Genomic DNA, 16881 nt, shown 5'->3' on the forward strand with positions numbered 1-16881 from the left:
GAACCGCCTGTGTTTTGGTTTCCAGGTACGGATCGGATCGAAGTTTCCAACGCCGACGGCAGCATGCGGACCGTCCTGATTTGGGAGAACCTGGACCGGCCCAGAGACATTGTTGTGGATCCAGTGGGAGGGTGAGATGCTTAAGAGTCCTTACAAACACCAGGAAACTGGACCATATTACACCGGTCATGAAATCACTACACTGGCTTCCAGTTAGTCAAAGGATAGAGTTTAAAATCTTACTGCTGGTCTATAAAGACCTGAATGGTCTTGGACCAAAATACATGGTTGATCTGTTAGTTCCTATGAAGCTCCCAGACCCCTGAGGTTCATCTGGATCTGGTTTGTTGTGGTTCCAGAACCAGAACCAAGCAAGGTGAGGCAGCGTTCAGTTATTCTGCTCCTCACCGGTGGAACAAACTTCCTGTAGACCTGAGGTCTGCTGCAACTGTAGATCCTTTAAATCAGGGTTAAAAACATTACTGTTTACTGAAGTGTACTCCTAAATTAAATACTTACCTGCTGTATTCTACTGCCCTTACTTTTAACAGCTTGTGCTTTTTATTATTTTACTTATTTTCTTATCATCTTATTCTTAATTTTTTCAATCTTATTTGTTATTTACTGTCTAATTATGTCTTGCCGCTTTTAATGTCAATGTAAAGCACTTTGAATTACCTTGTGTTGAATTGTGCTATATAAATAAATTTGCCTTGCCTTGCCTTAAGACGGCTCAAAGGTGACACTTTGACCCGGACGCCTCGTTGACCGGCCGTGTCGTAACTTTTCTCCGCAGCTTCATGTACTGGACCGACTGGGGCGCCAACCCCAAGATCGAGCGTGCAGGAATGGACGCCTCCAACCGCATCGTCATAATCTCCTCTAATCTGACGTGGCCCAACGGGCTGGCCATCGACTACGAGACCCAGCGCCTGTACTGGGCCGACGCCGGCATGAAAACCATCGAGTTTGGAAACTTGGATGGGTCTGACCGGCAGGTAAGAAGCGGTGTCAGGATGGAGGTTTTCAATTCTCAGTAAAAGGAATCTTGTTATGCAGATATAAGTCGAAAGTTACGAGAGGAGTCCCGACTGTTGATGAATGTAACTGTTTTGTGTTCAGGTTTTGATCGGGACGCAGCTGCCGCACCCGTTCGGCCTGACCGTACACGAGGACAAGCTGTACTGGACGGACTGGCAGTCCAAGAGCATCCAGAGCGCCGATAAGATGACCGGCCTGGGCCGACACACGCTGACGGAAAACCTGGAGAACCTCATGGACATTCACATGTTCCACCGGCACCGCCAGACAGGTCTGTGCTCACGCCCACGCTTCATACACAAAATGCAGTTTTGTCTCTGTAAATCAGCAAAGTAGATCTGAAATCAGTGGCACAACTTTAGAAAGGTTAGGAGCTGATTTTGAAGTATAATTTGAGGCAACGTTGCAGGAAGTACATTAGTGCTGCAGCCTGTCCTGCTGGTTTGAGCCTCCAATGAAACACTCCAGCTGATTTCATTACATCCACTGTTGTCTGCATGGCAATCTTGTATTGTTTGAATTTGAAGTAGAGATATATCAAAAATATGCATTTTAGACTTAGACTTGTGATGCACTTTGTTGCTGAAGTCCTCTTTATGTTGCTCCTTATATCAGGAAATGCTGACAACAGTGACCAAAAATATGTTTTTAGGGCCATGGTGTACTATAAATCAAGTAATAAACGAGCTGTCAGCAAGAATATTCAGAACAGGTGCAGAGTTTGACCAGTAAACAAGGTCTACTGAAGGGGAAAGCTCCTGTTTACTTACACCAAGTCGACTGCTTTTGTATCCTCTCAAATGTTTTGGCTCTTTATCCAAGTAACCAAACGTCTGAGGAGAAAAGCATGTTTCTGCTGCAGGATGGGATCAGTTTCTCAGGTGTAAAGAGTCCCGTTTGGGGGATTACAAGTGAAAGAACGCGGCTCGGGGGCAGAGAGGGCAGAGCCTCTGCGGGAGCCGAACCCTCACTGATCTCAGATCTCTGCCGGGCTCCCCTAGGACTTCCTGCTTGTGTCTGATGTATCGTGTGTTCTCCGTGACCCCGTTTCTGAGCCTCCACTACATGTAGGGCGGGGGCTGAGCTGGCTCTGTTTGTGTGCTTGTGTCTTTAGTGCGTAACCCGTGCACGCTGAACAACGGAGGCTGCAGCCACCTCTGCCTGCTGGCGCCGGCTCCCAAGGCCTCCAGCTGCGCCTGTCCCACCGGGATCAACCTGCAGTCGGACGGGAAGACCTGCACTCCCGGTACGGAGGAACTTCATCCCGGAAACACTGACACAAATCAAGAATCCACTCAGAAGTTCAGGTTGAAGAATCACAGAGGTGACGTGTGTGGGTGTGTTGGTGTGTGTGTGTGCAGGGATGAACAGCTTCCTCATCTTCGCTCGGAGGACCGACGTCAGGATGGTTTCTCTGGACATCCCATACTTCGCCGACGTGGTTCTGGCCGTCAACAGCTCCATGAAAAACACCATCGCCATCGGCGTCGACCCCAGAGAAGGTTGGCACGTCGACGGCTGTTTTACAGAACCGGATTTTTGATTTGATTTGATTTTTATTTGTCTCAAACATGCACAAGCATAAAAAAATAGCACATTACAATGAAGTGCAAGTTCGATAAGGAGCTGCAGGAAGCAAATCTTATCAAGTTCAGCCCCCCCTTATATTGTCATATAGTATATAATACAATTATATTTAAAATACACATATATACATATATACAAACGGATGTATGTATATATATATATATATATATATATATATATATATATATATATATATATATATATATACACATCCGTTTACACACACACACACACACACACACACACACACACACACACACACACACACACACACACAGATACCGACACACATTTGTAAAAATTTTGATTCCATAAGAATATTCATAATCCATAAATCAATGCAATTTAAAAAATTCAGAACATTGAACTTTAATATGAATAAATATAAATAAAACCCACATTACAAACCTGCTAACTAAATAAATGTGGATGATGCAGCGGTGTTGTAACATGTGTGTGTCTCCCTGCAGGTAAGGTGTACTGGTCTGACAGCACTCTGAAGAAGATCAGCAGATCCAGCATCAGCGGGACGGAGCAAGAGGACATTGTGTCTACAGGTAGGGACGGGCAGCACGCGTTACCGCTCCGCCGCGGTTCCAGTCAGCCGTGGTGACGTGACTCCAGCGCTGCTTTCTCTCTGCAGGGTTGGTGACGACGGATGGGCTGGCGGTGGACGCCGTCGGCAGGAAGATCTACTGGACGGACACGGGAACCAACCGCATCGAAGTGGCCAACCTGGACGGCTCCATGAGGAAGGTTCTGGTCTGGCAGAACCTGGACAGCCCGCGAGCCATCGCCCTCTACAACGAGATGGGGTGAGGTCCCTAGAGTCTGAGGCCAGCAGGGTTTAGTTCCTCCATGTTTCCTCTTCTGATCTCTGTCTTTTGTCTGTCAGTTACATGTACTGGACGGACTGGGGAGAGCATGCTAAGCTGGAGCGCTCAGCGATGGACGGGTCCGACCGGGTGGTCCTGATCAACAACAACCTGGGCTGGCCCAACGGCCTGGCCATCGACGCGGCTGGATCACAGTTGCTGTGGGCCGACGCTCACACTGAGGTCCGTTGATGCGCTTTCTTCCAGAAATCACACATTTTAATAGTGAAATTATGATGAAATATGGTAGAAGATCTGCTTCTTTTGGAAAGTAAAGAAAGAAACTGCTCCAAAAAGATGTTTCTCACTCACAAGACATGAAATGAAGACTGAATGATGATTCAGATCATGAAGGAACGTTAAAACACGGTGATCTAATCAGACATGTTGGTCCTGTTTGTGTCTCTGCAGCGCATTGAAGCTGCGGACCTGAACGGGCAGAACCGCCGCACCCTCGTGACGCCGGTCCAGCACCCCTACGGTTTAACCCTCCTGGGCTCCTACATTTACTGGACCGACTGGCAGAGTCGCAGCATCCAGCGGGCGGAGAAGAACACCGGGGGCAACATCATCACGGTGCGAGGGAACCTGCCGGGCCTGATGGACATCCAGGCCGTGGACAGGGAGCGGCCCCTCGGTGAGTCGGGCCAGAGCTCGCTTTCCCAGAAACGGTTGCTTTAGACCAGGGGTCGGCAACCCAAAATGTTGAAAGAGCCATATTGGACCAAAAAAACAAATGTGTCTGGAGCCGCAAAAAATGTAAAGTCTTGTCTAAGCCTTAGAATGAAGACAACACATGCTGCATGTATCTATATTAGTTATAACTGGGGGAAGATTTTTTTTTTTCATTATGCACTTTGAGAAAAAAGTTGAAACGTTGAAAAAAAAGTCGAAATGTCGAAAAAAAAGTCAAAATGTCGAAATTAAAAAGGAAAGGAAAAGGGAAGAAGAAAAAAGAAGAAAAAAAGGAAAAAAGGAAAAAAAGAGAAAAAAACGAAAAGGGAAAAAAAGGTCAAACATTTTTGAAAAAGCTCCAGGAGCCACTAGGGCGGCGCTAAAGAGCCGCATGCGGCGCTAAAGAGCCGCGGGTTGCCGACCCCAGCTTTAGAGCCTGTTTTGTTCTCTCCGGGTCAACCCAGGGGAGTGGTAGCCTAGTGGCTACAGAGCTGGGCTGGGGTCTGGAGGACCAGGTACAAGCCCCCAGAATGACAACCAAGATAATAATAATAATTCATTTTATTTAGAGTCGCCTTTCAGGTCACCCAAGGTCACCTTGCAAGAGATACAGTTCAAAACAAACATTTTATACGTTAAAATACAATTAATACAAAAAAGAAATAAGACAAATATTTGATAGATAAACCACTTTGGGCCCCTGAGCAAGGCCCTTCACCCTAATTGCTCCCCGGGCACCAGAATAATGGCAGCTCCTAGTGTAACTAGTGATGGGTTAAAAGCAGAGGACACATTTCGGTGTATTTCCATGTATACTGACAATAAATAAATTATTATTATTATTATTATAATCCTCCTCTTGGTGGCCTCCTTTTCCAGGTTTTAATAAGTGTGGGCGGAGGAACGGAGGCTGCACCCACCTGTGCCTGCCGCGCCCCAACGGCACCTCCTGCGCCTGTCCCACTGGCATCCTGCTCAAGGGGGACGGCCGGTCCTGTGACGACTCCCCAGAGACGTACCTGCTCTTCTCCAACCGGGTCAGCGTGCGCAGGATCTCCCTGGACACCAATGACTACACGGACGTGCACGTGACGGTGCCCGAGCTGCACAACGTCATCTCTCTGGACTACGACAGCGTCGAGGCGCAACTCTACTACACCGACGTCACCCTGGACGTCATCAGGTGCAAACTACACCACAGTAATCCCTCGCTATAACGAGGTTCACCTTTCACGTCTCGCTGCTTCACGGATTTACATCGTGCATCGTGTTCTGCATTCTGATTGGCTAAATATTCTCCCCACTTCTTCACTTCCTGTGTCAATAACGTTGGTTGCTTAGCAACAAGCTGAGAACGACCAATGAGCTTCAGCAGCAGCTCAAGAACGGGCCTTTGATGAATCGGTCATTACAGTCTCAGATATAATCCATGGTGGCATGTCGGTTTATAAGAATCTTTTTGCCCAGAAGAAAAAAGAGCGACAACAACGACCCATAACTATGTTCTACTCTGGAAAAAACACACCTGCACCGCAGGCTTAAGCAGAAAAAGACGCTATAGAGCGAGTCAGGATGAAACAGCAGTCAGAAAAGCAGTGAAATACACGCCAGTCACAATTTGTCCTGCTGTACTTATTGTATTGTATGTACTTATTGTTTTTTTCATAATCATTTTTAATTTTCTCCCGTTCAAATCCAATTAATCGGGCCGCGGTGGGGCGGTGCTGATCTCTGAAATTTGAGGCCTTGTATAGGGATGTTAATAATTAATCGATTTTCGATTAATTGCCGTTATGAAATTACCCGATTAAAATTAACGATTACAATTAATTTTTTTTTTTTTATTTATTTTTTTTTTTTATCCCGGTTTTGTCCCCATTTTATCACCCAGTGCTCCTACCTAACAGTCCTGTGCATTGCCATCCTCTACCAACCCTGGGAGGGCCCTGCACTGAGCTCAGGTCTCCTCCTTAACCTGAGGAGTGAGCAGGCCGCATCTTTTCACCAGACAGGGTGGGGCTTCTCCCCACCCCATCTGGCGCCCCGGTTGGCCAGAGGGGGCATGTATAGCCCAGGACTGTGTGCATGTTTTTGTGAGGGTAGCTCCCATTAGCTACCCAGGGGAACACGGGGAGAACATGCAAACTCCACACAGAAAGAGAACTAACAGAACTAACACGCACTTCAGCGCCCACAGCGTCCCCGGCGGGAATCGAACCCAGGACCTTCTTGGCTCTGCGTTGTTGTAACGCGGAACCATAAATCAGCCTTCACCCGGTACATACATAGGTTTCTCTAAACATCTGTTCCCGCTACAGTTTTAACTCAAAGAAAATGTGCTCCAATACAGCAGGTCTCATCATTTTATTTTGAACACTGCCAAAACTCTAACTTAAAACGTAACTAGAACTTAAAATTTGCTTGACACAAATGACACTATTATGGCTGCTGCTACTACTAATAGCCTTGAAGTGCACTTTATATTATATTCCTTGTGGTACAAAAATGTCTTTTTGTTACTTTTGTATCAAATAAATATTTGATTAAGGAATACATTAAAATGTCCTTTGTATTTTATATAAGCAAAAAAAATTATGTTTGTATCTTAGATGGGGGAAAAACGCCGCTTATCAACTAATCGTTGATCGATCGATAAGGTTATCAACTATCAATTAATGAAATAATCGATAATTTGCATCCCTAGCCTTGTATAATAATTGTTAAAAAAAAAAAAAAAAAAAAGGTTGCTACTTTGTAGATTTCACTTATCACGGGTTCTTTTTGGAACGTAACCCCCGTGAAAAACCAGCGACTACTGTAATTGCAGCGTCCGGATTAGATGCCGAGGTTTCAGTCATCGATAAACTTCTCCAATGTTACCTAACACCCCTCTTGTCCTTTGTGCTGTAGACGCTCCAATCTGGACGGAACTGGCATGGAAACGGTGATCAGCCAAGGCCTGAAGACCACCGATGGCTTGGCTGTGGACTGGGTGGCCAGGAACATGTACTGGACCGACACGGGCCGCAACACCATCGAGGTGGCCCGCCTGGACGGAACCAGCCGCAAGGTTTTGGTAAACAACAGCCTGGATGAGCCTCGAGCCATCGCAGTGTTCCCCAGCAAAGGGTGAGAGTTTGGAGTCAAAGCAAACTCTAGACACTTGTTTCCTGCAGCCATGGAGATGAGGTGGATTCAGCTGGCTGCAGTTTGCCTGTTGAACCACTAGATGTCGCCACAGTCCACCCATGCAACCTTTACTGCAGATAAAGAACATGATGCCTGGTAGAAAGAAAATGAGGAGGATATTGTTACTTTGCACGTTAAATGTTTATTATTGGATTCTTTAAAAGTGTAGCATCAGTTCACAGAAGTTTAAAAAAAATCTGAACACATTACTGAGAAAGTAATGTATCAATGAATTAAAGTCCAATTCATGATCCAGTTATATTCCACTGAATACCTGCTCCACAGGATATATTTATCTTCCAGTTTTCTTCAGTTTAATGGTTTATTGTATTTAATGGCAGGTCTTAAAGATCCCTGAACCCCCACAGGGAGATTGTTCTGCCGTATGAAGTTCTCATCAGTTCACTGTTGCGTCTGCAGGTATCTGTTCTGGACCGACTGGGGCCACATTGCAAAGATTGAGCGATCTCAGATGGACGGCTCGGACCGGAAGGTTCTGATCAATACCGACCTGGGATGGCCCAACGGTCTCACGCTGGACTACGACACGCGCAGGTCAGAGGGAGAGGCTTTCACCTCACTCAAATACAGCTGCTTGTAAACATGGCTAGATGTGATTTATAGTTTAGCTCTCTGAGGAGTCTGTGGGGATGTTGGGTTCTTTACCACGTTTCCACATCCTTGTTTCACCTCTTCTAACTTTCTTTGCCATTTCCCATTTCTTTAAACATCTGACTCCTGTTTCTGCCTTTTCCAGTTTTCTTTCTAACTATAGTGGAGTAAAGTAAGGTAACCAGTGAACGATAAGGGGCTGCTGGCTGTGTTCTCTCCTCGCTGTATTTTTAGCCCCTTGGTGCGTATGACCTTCCTCGCATTAGGACAGCTCAGGAGGGGATGTGCTCTTTTAAGTGTCAGATCAAGTTTTTCCCCTGACATTTCTGTCGTCGTCCTTGCAGGGGTCACTTTTACCTTAAAGGTTGGATGAAACACTCTTATTTAGGAGACTTTCATCATCAGGATGTCTTTTACTGACCAGAAACGGAGAAAAGGATTTCTTAGAACCATATATGAATACCTGGACTCCTCCCCCACCCACCCATGAAGAATCACTTTACAGTATGAGGCTGGTAGTGTTGATGAGCTGCTGTGTGGAGCTTAGATAAGGGTGTTCGCCACATCTCTGAGAACACCTAAATATGATGGAGGGTGAACTTGGGGAGTCACTCTGAACCTGAAACAGGCATCGTGGCATAGAATTGTCAAATTGGTTTAATTCACCGTACGAATTGTTAGATTACTTTTGTAATACTGTATTTGACCCGGTCTTTGTACGTTTTGACCGTATAGAAACTTAATTCTTGCCATTTTCAGAATGTGATGTGTACCTGCTGTACCCCGCAAGTTCTATACAAAAAACTATGTTACAGTTCAGAAAATCACAGCTATAGCACAAGACGCTGCCAGAGGTAATATTTCACTGCCAAAAACAAAGACAAACTATAGTAAGAGAACGGTGATGTACAGAGCTATGTATGAATGGAACTTACTTCCCAAATTCTTTGAGCGAACTACTAACATAAAAGAATTCAAATTATTAGTAAAGAAACATCTCTTAAATAAATACATATTTTAAAACTTATTTTATTATTATTAAATGGCTTTAAGTGATCATAACTTAAACGCATTGTCCATGACTATACATTGTTTGAATTGGTTGATGCTATTTAAAGAAGGTATGATTTTTGTATTGTAAAGCATTATATCTAAATGTTTAGTGGAATGACTGTAACTTTAATGTGAGTGTCAAAAGGAGCACTGGTCTTATTTGACAGAAATCTAAAGTATATTTTGTAGTAGAATTTCCTTTTTTTACTTTTTTCTTTTCTATTTTTCTTTTCTTTTTCTTTACTACCTCTTTAGGTTTGCTTTAAATTTTTTGTCTTGTATTGTATATTATGTGTCAGACCCCTGGAAGATTAGCTGCAGTTTTGCTGCAGCTAATGGGGATCCAAATAAAACTATAACTCTACTCCCCTTACTTTTTAACAACTTGTGCTTTCTATTATTTTACCTCTTATCATTTTATTTGTTATTTATGTTTTGTGTTTGCCGCTTTTAATGTTGATGTAAAGCACTTTGAATTGCCTTGTGTTGAATTGTGCTCTACAAATAAACTTGCCTTGCCCTGATGTTTTCTGCAGGATCTTCTGGGTGGACGCCCACTTGGACAGGATCGAAAGCTCGGACCTGAACGGGAAACTGCGCCACATCCTGGTCAGCCCGGTGTCCCACCCGTTTGCCCTCACGCAGGTATTCCCCCCACCCTCCTCACCCTCAGCTGTCCGTCAGCAGGCTGCCCCTCCTCCTGACTGCCTCCTCCACTCACCCGCTCTCTTTGACTCATCGGTTCACCGTGTGGCTCTCACTCGTGGTTTTTCTCCGTCCTCCAGCTCATACTGAACTCATTCAACTTAACCATTTCTTCTACTTCCCTTCCACTCTGACCCTCATTTTTCTTCCCCCCTCCCCCTTTTCAACCTTCCCTTCTCTTCCCCTCGTCCCCCTGCTCCTTGTCTGTGTTTTTTCCCTCCTCTCTTCTTCTCCCTCGTCTCCCCAGTTGAAGCCGGTGCCCTCCCCTCTAATTCCTTTCTCCCGACTCTCACAGCAAGACCGCTGGATCTACTGGACGGACTGGCAGACTAAATCCATCCAGCGAGTGGATAAACACACCGGTCGAAACAAGGAAACTGTCCTGGCCAACGTGGAGGGCCTCATGGACATTATAGTGGTATCTCCCCACCGGCAGACAGGTAAAGGCTTTTCTTCTCGCCTCCCAAAACCAGTTTTCCCAGTAAGAGCCTTTGAACGAGGGTGTTGAGCTGGCCGAGCGCTGAAGACTCCCAAACTATAAATCCGGTCAGTTTGTGACATGGACGAAGCTGTTAGGCGCAAGTCAGGTGACCTTCATGATCAAGGTTTCATGAAATGAACTGATTCCAGTCACTTCAAAGTGAATTATCCGAGTTATTCCTGCCATTTCCTCCCGTTTCATGTCGTCTCAGAAAAGGGGAATCGTTTCAGCCTTCTGTTCAAACAGTTTACACTTAATTTCCGCTTCTTTTTTGGATGGTGATTCTTCAGTGTTGCAGCTTTTTCCTTGATGCCTCAGTTTACGTGGTTTACCGAAACTCCTGATTCCACATGAACCATTCAAAGGGGGCAGCTTGTGAATATTTCCTGTGTTCTCCGCTAGGAACCAACCTCTGCGGGGTGAACAACGGCGGCTGCACTCACCTCTGCTTCGCCAAGACCAACAGCTTCGTCTGCGCGTGTCCCGATGAACCGGACGGGCGACCGTGCTCCACAAGTAATTATCCTCTCTCCATCGAGCCGTCGTCGCTGATGACTTTTTAATCTGCAGCTTTAACTCTGGCCTGAAGCGAGAACGTTGAACAAGTTTGCTTGTGATATTTATTATTTCTGTTGATAATGATAAAAATTATGATAATTTCTCATTAGGGATTAATAAAGAATAAATGGAGTGTGGCGATGCTTCCTTTATGGGAATGTCATTACTGATTTAGACTCTTCGACATGCTATAGAAAAATTATGAAAATAATAATAGTAAAATCCATATTATAACAGCAGGGTTCGTTTGGTTTATGAAAACCTGAAAAAGTCATGGAATTGGACTTGGAAAAGCACCCATAAAATTTTGGAAAGTCAGGAAGATTTCAGGAGAATCAGGGATTAACGTTTGTCTGTTGCTCCCAAAGACTTCTGATCCGATGACACCAACGAGTAAATGAACAAGCTATTAGTTGTGTTTCTTTAACAAGAAGCAGCCTAATTGGATAGTTGCCTTATTGGATAGAAAATTAAATAATTCGGACAATTTAGTGTGAACTTGGCCTCAGTTGACCTCGACTGATTCAAGGAATTAAACTGTGCAGTTACGGTTCAAAACTCGCACATGTAGCAGCACCTGCAGCTGAGGATTGAGTTAACTATAATTTACCACAAGCTCCACTATCTTTCATGATAATTGGCCATGAAATTAGATTGTTGTTCTTTCTTTTTGGTCTAATAGTGTTGCCACGTAAACGGCAAGAAAAACTCGACATCCGTGCAGGAAGTCGAGGGATAAGGCATCTAAATGAGTTGAAAACGGCTCCATTGATGCATGCTCACACTCACACCTGTGCACGTGTTCCAGTTTCAGGTTACGTTCCCACCTCTCCCACCAAAGGCAGCAGCAGCACCGCTGCTCCCAACAAGATCCCCAAAGCAGCAACAGACACGCCTCCCAGGGGAGCCCTGCCCGTCAAGTACGTCCACTTCCACGCTCCACTGTTTACGTCCCACCAAGCACCTTTAAAAAGAGCTGATCAGCTTGTTTCTCAAAAAACACCACAAAATAAGTGTGTTTTCTTTCTTTCCAGCTGCACAGACAAGAACGTGAACACAGAAGGCTGCTTGAACACGGTGATGACGGCTCCTCATGGTCAGTGCACAGCAACGCTCTTCAGTACTTTGAACGCTGCCGTCTGGTGGTTGTGACATTCGTGCTGAAATAAAACAGCTTTTACTGGCTTATTATTGTTCACTGATTTGGTCAAAGTTGTTTGTAGCATCGAGGTTGTTTCTTGCCACCTAACAAATTGTAAACGTCATGATCCCAAGACTGTCCACTACTTCTCACAGTTCTGTGGAAGCCTTTATAATTGAGATGTTAGAGATTTGCAGACATTTAAATCTCTCAAATGTGCACCTGTAGAAACTTCAGCTCCTCATTGTGAACACTTCTCGTACTTTACTGATACATTTTAAAGCAATCAATATCACGATAACTATTATTTAATAAAGCATTTGAGCTCATCACTGTCGGTGCACCATCTGACTGAGAAAAAAGTTAAATCCAAGAGGACTGTTTGACCTGTTGATCTCCGTTAGGATGCATCCTGCACACGTGTCCTTCACATGTGCTATCTGTTTCAGGGGAGGGACTTCACATCAGCTACGTGATCGGAGGACTTCTGACCATCCTGGCCATTCTGATCCTCATTGCTGCTCTGATTATTTACAGGTGAGTCTCCGCCTTCAGGTCAAACAGCGTTCCAGCTCGCCATAAATAGTTCAGTCTTTAAGATTCGTGTGTGTTTTCTTGGTCAACAGGCATAAGAAGTCCAAGTTTGCCGACCCAGGAGTGAGCAATCTGACCTACAGTAACCCCTCGTACCGGACGTCCACACAAGAGGTGAAGATCGAGGCGTCACAGAAGCCTCCCATCTACAACCAGCTTCGATATAAGAAAGAGGTAACGACCCCGAAGAACAGACGTGTTGTTTGATGAGGGGAGGTTTTTATGGGATGGTCGTGGAGAACCGCAGAGACAAAAGACTTCACAGTTTGTCTGTAGCTGGACTGGTTGTCCTGAAGTTTTGTAACATACGAGGCAGCATCATCTCCCTCACCCTCCACTTCTCTCCCTCACTGCAGCAGTCTCATCCCTACAACTCCCTCTCTCCCTTTATCTTTTGAGCCGCTTGTCCTGAGTCAGGTAGCCACGCGGCATGGAGGAGTGCATCATGTCTCGTTCTGCCTTGGTTTTGTTTGTTTTGAATAATCACTTCTTTGTCTCTCACCGCATGAAAGTTGCGCTGCGGCCTTTATTGCGCCTCTTGAGAGCTCTGATCAGCAGCATGGCAGCGTTTGTGCTGCTAATCATGTTTTTATTTCTCTGAAACTGACATTTACAAAGACAAGAAGTTAAAATATGTGGATGTTTTGTTCAAGGTGCTGCATGTATCATAAATGAACGCCATGATATTGTTTTCAGATTCACCCAGGAGCTTTGAAACTGATATAAACGACAACAACCACGAGTGCATTTTCGGTTAACTGGAAAAGTACTCACTGCGATATCCAATCTCGTTTATTTTTTTTTCGTCATTTTACAACTTCTGGTACAAATTGAAAATAAAAGTGCTATTGCGGAAATCACTCGGATATGTCAAAATAAAACGCAACCCAATACATCTTACCAGTAAATGGTTCTTACGATAACTTTTTATATTTAGATTTATTAGATGGATGTTACCTTCAATTAAGGAAGGAATGAAGACAGGAAGTTCAAGGATGTAAAAATGTATCATGCTTAAAAGAAGGAAGAAATCACAGCCTCATCTGGTTTATGGGGGGGGGGGGGGGTGGGCAAAATAAAAGATTATCTCCATGTTTTAGTGCCGTAAATAGTTGATTTACACCACATTAGACATGTAATACGTGCAGCACCTTAATATGAAAGTGGAAACAGAAAGCTAACTCAGGAAGAAAGTACATCTTTACTAAAAAAGAGCCTGTTTTGTGGAGTGAGTCGCCTTTGACAGCCATGTTTTGTTCTGGAGTGAAACTGCCTGGTTGCTGATTTACATAAATGGGATTTCCACATTTATAGGTTTGGTGAGATATAAGGTCTCAGACATGAGCTCCTGAATTAATTGTGTTTTTCTCCAGGGGGGAGTGGACGGAGGCTACACCAAGGAGAAGATCCGTATTGTGGAGGGCGTGTGTCTCCTGTCCCACGACGAGCTTTACTGGGACGACCTGAAGCAGATCAAGCCGTCCCGCGGCGGCCTGCACACCTGCATGCGCACCGACACCGTGTCCCTGCAGGCCAGCAGCGCCTCGCTGGACGACGGCGAGACGGAGCAGCTCCTGCAGGAGGAGACGTCCGAGTGCTCGTCCATCACCACCCTGACCCCCTCGGCCATCACCCCGCAGCGCCACGCCCAGCACAGCCTCCCCGACACCGGCTGGGCCTCCGCACGCAAGCCCTCCACCGAGAGCGAGGTGTGAGGGACGCTCCGTCTCAACCACCGTTACCTGACACACACACGCAGACACAAACACGGAAACACAAGCGCAAAATGCAGTAGTAGTATGTAAAAAATAAGCGCGGTTTTTGACTGAAATAAGCTCCCATCAACACAAACACAGCTTCTGTCTTTGAGTCCGGGGCTCCGTCCTACTTGTGTGCACACACGCAGCTCAGTCCTCCAGCAGCGTCCTCGGTGCTGCTGCCTTCGTGGGAAATCTAAAAACTAGGAAGCATGCTGGAATTACGAAGCAAAAAGGACTCCCGGGAGGAGACAAACGGAGAGGACACGGATGCTATCCGGAGCCTTTTCAAAGCGACGCAGACTCTCGGCGGTACCAACGCTTCAGTATACAACCTCACCCTCGTTTTTTTGTGAACCTCTTCTTTTGCAGGATGAAGCTAAAACCACATATTTCACAGATGATGGAACCACGTTGCTCTCTCTAATGCCACTCATCTCTTGATGAACTCTATTTATGAATTTTTTTAACTTGTTGAGTGGGTGTGTTGACTTTTGTAGAATGATGACTCGTTAGGACCTTTTTGTGCAGCCGGGCCCGCTTGTATTTATGACAGTAAAGGGTGGGACATTCACAGTCTCCGTGTCCTTCTCTCCGCCGACGCTCGCGTAGAGATTCATCCTGGTCCTGGGATCTTTGGTTCAACTTTTAAGGACATTTGCTTCTGGGTTCCCAATGTACAGCCTCTGAACAGGAAGTGACTGTAGCAGGTACTCTCAGATGGTCTATTTATTCTCTCAAAGTAACGTGAACGGAGCCTTTAGTCTTCTTTTTTTTGTCGTTGTTGTTTCTTCGCTGGTCCTCGGACACGGCCGAAGAGGCCTCCATGAAGTAACAACCTTGGTGCCAAACATCTCAGTCTTTATCCTTCTTGTATTTATCTCAGAGGGTTTCAGATCTTCATGGCATTTATCTCACTGACCTGCTGTCCGGCATCGTAGTTGACGGTGGCCGAAGTTTTTCTGCGTTTAGACGCGTCTCTGGGATTTCTTACGTCCCAAAACACAGTATTGTTTCTGCTCCGAAGCTTCTTCTTCTTTTTTTTTTTTTTCCATTGCCAAAACATTAAAAATTTTACGGTACAACTACCACAGTGATACTAGCACTTAAACTTAGAATGTAAAGCTCTTTAATGTCCACAAATTGAACAGGAAAAATCCCTTTTTTGAAGTTTTCTTGCAGTGTCCTCTCCAACATTTCAACAGGTGGGGGATCCTGTTTCTCCATCTACATTTTGCTCTTTCAGTCGCTGTCAAGCGTGGGAAGATATTTCGGATGGAGGAGAAACACCAACAATTTCACACACTTTGTCAGCCCGTTTGTCGGAGTTGTTCGTTTGGAGCGCGATCACAGTTTCGGCTTGGTTTAGAGGCGCGTACATGAAAGACTTGGCACATTGCGATGATAAATAGCTGCTTGGCCAAACACTACTGGGCATAAACGAGAACATTTGTTCCTCTGTGAATTGAGCTCCTATCCATCAGGCAGACATCTGTAAAGCAGCTGAGCCCTCAAGAGTACAGCATAACTAATGACCAACGGTGTCAACACGCTGAGAAATGGTTTTAATATAAGATATTTTTCATTGCTTTAACAATAGAGTACAGTTTTTTGCTGTTTTAAATGTGGTACAAGGAAATATTATATTACTATACAGACAAATATATCTCTAAGTCGTTATACAACCACGTAGTTGTATTTGGAAGTATCCGCTACAAGCTCGGCACCTCGCTGATTTGCTGCTAGATGAAGCACTGAGGCCAACAGAACGCGGTCTTGGACGCTACGTGAACTGAACGCTCTGACGGCCGGTGGACAGGAGGCCGGAGAGCCGTCTCCACCCGTCACCCCGGATCACATCCCTCCAACTCTGCTGCAGGAACGCTGGAACTGGACAGACGCGGATACAAGCAAAGGCTTCTGTTAATATTGCGTTAATCAAGTTGTATAGTCTTTTTGTACAAAGGGATTCCATGACCGTTTTTAAGCTTCTATTAATTTTACTCACTGGAGAAAAAAAAAAAAGTTTTTGTTTTTGTTGGATTATTTTAACCACTGTGTTTTCAAGCCTTGTAAATGTTAGGGAGGATGCCAGTTATTTAATAGTGCTCTTTTATCTTATGAAATTCTGGTCACATAGCTGTTGTAAAGTTAACAAAAAAGAGGTATTTATGATTTTTTTTTTTTTTTTTTTTTTTGTCGTTCCTTTCGGTTGTCACTTGATGTGTAAATATGAGAAGACTGTATATGTATTTCCATGGCAGTACTAACGAGCTGTGTTGTGTGATATAGTGAATTATTTCTTTGCTATCTTTTAATATAAAATTGCATTTGCATTTCAATGAAACCCAGACTCTCTCGTTTGTGTCAGTTTATCTTGTAAATCTGTTCGGCAGATAGACTGCAGGAAACCAGCAGGAAAGGAGATGAGCATGTTGCTGATGACTACAGATGACATTGAAAGATTGAATCACAAAGTTGGGATTTTGGTGACATGAAACATACCGTATTTAGATATGTGAATCAGGGGGTATATGTTAACGCAATGCCAGGAGGAAAAGACATAAGCACTGGTCTTGGAGAGTCGACGGTTGCTTCACATTAGTCTGGAAG

At 44.8% G+C, this 16881-nt stretch overlaps 1 protein-coding gene across 3 annotated transcripts in view; it reads left to right on the forward strand.

The window, feature by feature from the left end:
• lrp4 (low density lipoprotein receptor-related protein 4) overlaps window positions 1–16598 on the forward strand; it is a 130904-nt gene extending 114306 nt beyond the window's left edge. Inside the window, exons 19-39 of one of the 3 annotated variants that reach the window (XM_061737618.1) lie at window positions 26–131; window positions 797–998; window positions 1123–1312; window positions 2156–2287; window positions 2403–2543; window positions 3099–3185; window positions 3272–3443; window positions 3524–3686; window positions 3915–4140; window positions 5058–5361; window positions 7089–7307; window positions 7788–7922; window positions 9569–9677; window positions 9985–10177; window positions 10621–10734; window positions 11585–11696; window positions 11811–11872; window positions 12367–12454; window positions 12544–12685; window positions 12868–12928; window positions 13885–14007. In XM_061737618.1, the coding sequence (XP_061593602.1) occupies window positions 26–131; window positions 797–998; window positions 1123–1312; window positions 2156–2287; window positions 2403–2543; window positions 3099–3185; window positions 3272–3443; window positions 3524–3686; window positions 3915–4140; window positions 5058–5361; window positions 7089–7307; window positions 7788–7922; window positions 9569–9677; window positions 9985–10177; window positions 10621–10734; window positions 11585–11696; window positions 11811–11872; window positions 12367–12454; window positions 12544–12685; window positions 12868–12909 (2939 nt within the window). In that variant the 3' untranslated portion in view covers window positions 12910–12928; window positions 13885–14007. Of the gene's footprint in view, window positions 1–25; window positions 132–796; window positions 999–1122; window positions 1313–2155; window positions 2288–2402; window positions 2544–3098; window positions 3186–3271; window positions 3444–3523; window positions 3687–3914; window positions 4141–5057; window positions 5362–7088; window positions 7308–7787; window positions 7923–9568; window positions 9678–9984; window positions 10178–10620; window positions 10735–11584; window positions 11697–11810; window positions 11873–12366; window positions 12455–12543; window positions 12686–12867; window positions 12929–13884 lie in introns of all 3 variants that reach the window. The other 2 variants (XM_061737602.1, XM_061737611.1) reach the window with 2 other exon arrangements.
• Window positions 16599–16881: the final 283 nt, after the last annotated feature.

The sequence above is a fragment of the Cololabis saira genome, chromosome 2 (assembly GCF_033807715.1).
Source record: "Cololabis saira isolate AMF1-May2022 chromosome 2, fColSai1.1, whole genome shotgun sequence".
Classification (NCBI taxonomy): domain Eukaryota; kingdom Metazoa; phylum Chordata; class Actinopteri; order Beloniformes; family Belonidae; genus Cololabis; species Cololabis saira.